General features: G+C 40.2%; 1 protein-coding gene across 1 annotated transcript; it reads right to left on the reverse strand.

The window, feature by feature from the left end:
• Positions 1-3288: 3288 nt before the first annotated feature.
• LOC116378905 (uncharacterized) lies at positions 3289-4056 on the reverse strand (the record flags this gene model as incomplete). Its single annotated transcript, XM_031840812.1, has 2 exons — positions 3289-3838; positions 3881-4056. Coding segments are annotated over 2 exons (726 nt in total), but the record flags the coding sequence as incomplete, so codon positions are not given.
• Positions 4057-4061: the final 5 nt, after the last annotated feature.

Genomic DNA, 4061 nt, shown 5'->3' on the forward strand with positions numbered 1-4061 from the left:
GACAATTTGGACAAAGTAACGGGGTCCTACAGCACCAAGAGAATGACTGGCCTTTAGTCATCTTTTATAATATAATTGATGTATCGGCCTACAATGCGTTCGTCATCTGGACGGAGATTTTTCCTCAGTGGAACGTGTCGAAGCTGTACAACAGGCGCATCTTTCTCGAGGAACTTGGGAAGGCACTCGTGGTGCCGCACATACAACGGAGACAGCACATACCGAGGACCCCAGTCACTGCAGCCACAGTGAGGGAGATCCGGGAGAGAAGTGCACCCAGTACACTAGTGTCTGAAGTAAGTAATTGTGTGTGTGCATGCATGTGTGTGTTTCAGGGGATCAGGAGAAAGACATAGTAAAGTAATCATTATCTTTATCTTTCTAGGTTGCTGCTGGGTGAAAAAGGAAGAGGAAGAGGTGCCAGGTCTGCCAGCCATCTGATGACATCAAGACGAGCACAACATGTGCGACATGTGCAAAATGTATTTGCACAAAGCACACCGTGACGACATGTCACTCGTGTGCTGTGTAGACACAGATACACAGACAAACGCATACAAACACACACACACCTCGTTCATTGTGCTCATCACTTGTTCATTTTTGTAAATGTCTGTTTCTTAACACTATAAATGAACATAAATAAAGTTTACTTTCAATACAAATCCTTATGACTCATTTGGCTTGATTTTGAGTGAGTAGGTCAATATGACCCTGAACATCAGAGGTGTCTCATCTCTATTTATCTACATCACCCCATGAAAAAAAGAAAGTTTCAAAATGTAAAAAAGATTTCGAAAAAAATACATGTTATGGTAGACTAATGCAATTTATATCTAGGTTTTTCCAATGTACCTAAAAAATAGTTTGAACATGTATTTTTTAAGAAAACGAGTGAGTTATCCGAATTGAACTGTGATCTATGGAGGGGTGAATAACTCCATTCCACTAAATACTGATTGAATTGTTAGTAATGGTGTTGGTGATGAGGTACAAACTATAGTTATTAGGATTGTTTGGTTTCTGACAACTTTTGGATGATTAAACATGCACTGGGTCACATTGACCCGGGAACATCATTGCTGTACCTAAAAAACGAACATAACAGGAGGGTTCTCTTCAAGGAACAGTGTGTAACATTTAGGGGGATTAGTTGGCAGAAAAGGAATATATTATGCATAACTCTAGTGTATAATGACCTGAAACTAATAATCGTTGTGGTTTATTTAGCTTAGAAAAAGCCATTTATATCTAATTAGGGAGCGAGTCCTTTTCCACGGAGTCCGCCATGTTGCACCGCCATGTTTCTACAGCAGCCCAGAACGGACACTGGCTCTGGTGAGAGACGTTTGTGTTTTTGCATTACCTAAAAGGTAGGGATGGCTACTGAGACTCGGTATTAAACGTGCCCCGGATTATTAAAAATCAGAGTATTGATAAACTCTGACGTTACTGGTGCTTTTTATTTGTACTTTTTAATGGTTAGGTGTAATTTAATATCACACTAAAGTGAGCATTTCCACTACTTTCTCTGTGGGGCTGAGCTCCTCCAACTACACATAGACACAAACACACACACGATGCATCAGTGAGCAGAGAGGCGGGACGGTGGTCCCTGAACCAGGTGAAGTGAAGAATACTTGATTTGACGGCAACTTCGCTTGTTACTGCAAAAAAAACATTTGCAATTAAAAGCCAATCATTTATCAATACACCTGTTCCACAACCACGAACATGTAAACAAAACCTAATTCAATTGGCCGCTCTCATCCACTATACCCTAACCCGTTATGTTTACACAAACACAGCACATGCAATCAGCCAAAAGCTTTTTTTCTCCTCTTTTTTTTTTTACAAACAAGCTAAAGTGAAGGCTGTCTGTCTGAAGTTTACTGTTTATCTTAGTTTGTTCTTGTAAACTTCTCTACTGGCTGAGACAAAGCAGACAGGAGGACAGAGGACGGGAGGAGTGACTGATACTATCTAATGTCTGTGTTCCTCATTATTATTATTATTTATAAACTTTACTCAGGAGGTTTCCAGTGAAATATTAATGACGTTATAGAGTGACTTTGCTGTTGTAAACATTACTGTTATAATTAATTTCTAATCCTGTTCTGAATTTATTTGTTTTTAAAATTCTATATATGCTTTAAAAGCAATAATTTGTTATGAAAAAGAACAGAGTATTGATAAAAGTAGCTCTTTGCAGTAAAACCTAAAAATACCTATCACGACCTGAAGGCCACCGCAGATCTCCAATAGGCTTAGAAGGGGGGGGGGGGGGCTGAGCTGAGGGTCATATTGTTGCTTGCTATCTGCAACCTCACCACTAGAGGCCACTAAATCTCACGCACTGTTCCTTTAAGTTGATTCAAAGTTAGAAACAGTTTTTTCTTCATCTTGAAGTATGCCTTCATGCCACACTGAGTGAAATATTCAAACCCAAGCTCCCACATTGTTTTGGCTGCACCCTCTCATCAAATGGAAATATTAACTTGGTGTGCATTATTTTAAACAGACTTATATGGCTAGTATATGTGAACATTTTGAGCAGCGGCCATCTGCAGAGTGTTGGTGTGAACAGCGGGGACAGCGGTTACCTGGAGACACCTGCATTACGACACTCTGCTGCCATCTTCCCTTGTAACCTGATTACTGTTTGGTTACCACTTCACACTGACGGGGCTGTTTAACTGAAAACCAAAAATTCTATTTGGCAGTAGCTTTCAACAGCTGTAGTTTGACTAACATCCATCAGCGCCCTGTGAAGAGGACTGCAAGATTGTGTGGAGTACATGAATTTCTTGTAACCAGCAAAAAAAAACAACTTGAAGATGTCTTAGTGTACACATTCTACATACTGCTAGTAGTAGTAATAGTAATGTTCTTACATAAACTTAAAATACAGTGCTAAGAGGGAAAAAACACACAACAGGAATATAATAAACACAACATTTGATCAAAATCTATTGTAATAAACCATGTGATGTTGAATAATTCTAATGACATTTAGACATCACAGTGGATGTTATTTAAAAGACCAGTGTTATCGAATGATTCAGCCTGTCGTACAAATCGAGTGTACTACTTCCGACGAATATATAGGGTTTTTTATAATTGTGTTTTTTTTTAAGCTTTTGTCTTCCATTTACTACTAAAGTCGAAAAACGTGAAGACACCTACCATTTAAAAGGATACAGCTCAATTAATAAGAATTTTCAGATTTTTTTTAGGTAATGCAATACATATTTTTCCAGATTTAGGACCAGTGTTGTAAAGAAACCACTATGGCTTTTGCAGGTTTTCCAGAAACTCCTCTATTTCTCTCCACATTGGGTTCCTGCGTGTACTTTTTATCTTCTCCAGAATTTTTATGCTGTTCCTACGATAGTAGGATTGATGCGGTATCTCTGCCGCCTTCATGTGATATTTTATTGACTTGTTGTGATCCTGTCGATCGTAGTTTAAATACTTTGCGTAGTTGTTGTAAACCAGCTGTTTGTCTGCAGGTTTCAGATCAATTTCTAGCAGTTCCTGGTACATCTGCTCAGCTTTAGCCTGGCCATGATTGGACTTCGCGTATATGTTTGCGAGGTCTACTTTGTTCACAAATGAAGAATGGGGGTAAAGAGAAACCACCTCCTTATGGAGACTGATTGCTCTGTCTATCATGCTTTGCTTTGGGCAACTGTCGCTGGAAAGAATGATCTTCCATTTGTAGTAGAGTGCGGCACATCTCTTCAGACAACGCTCATCTGGATGTTGTTCCAGAGCCTTCTCTGCCAAATCAATGGCCTCATCAATAGCTACATAGTGTCTGTAAACCCATAGTAGGTGGTGGTGCAGCCAAGCCAGGTTCCCGTAGTTCACCACTAACTAGGGACTCTGGGCGTCTTCGGTGAAGCCCAGCTTGTACTGAATGAACCCCCTCAGGTTGTAAATGTGACCCAGCCAGCTGTTTCCCTCCTCCGTGCCCATGTCCACCAGCTTGTCGCTGAGACGTAAAAAATTGGTCTTGCTGGGGTCCAGATCCCAGGTAAAGTGGCACTGCAGGGCCT

The sequence above is a fragment of the Anarrhichthys ocellatus genome, unplaced genomic scaffold (assembly GCF_004355925.1).
Source record: "Anarrhichthys ocellatus isolate YVR2014 unplaced genomic scaffold, GSC_Weel_1.0 scaffold3367, whole genome shotgun sequence".
Classification (NCBI taxonomy): domain Eukaryota; kingdom Metazoa; phylum Chordata; class Actinopteri; order Perciformes; family Anarhichadidae; genus Anarrhichthys; species Anarrhichthys ocellatus.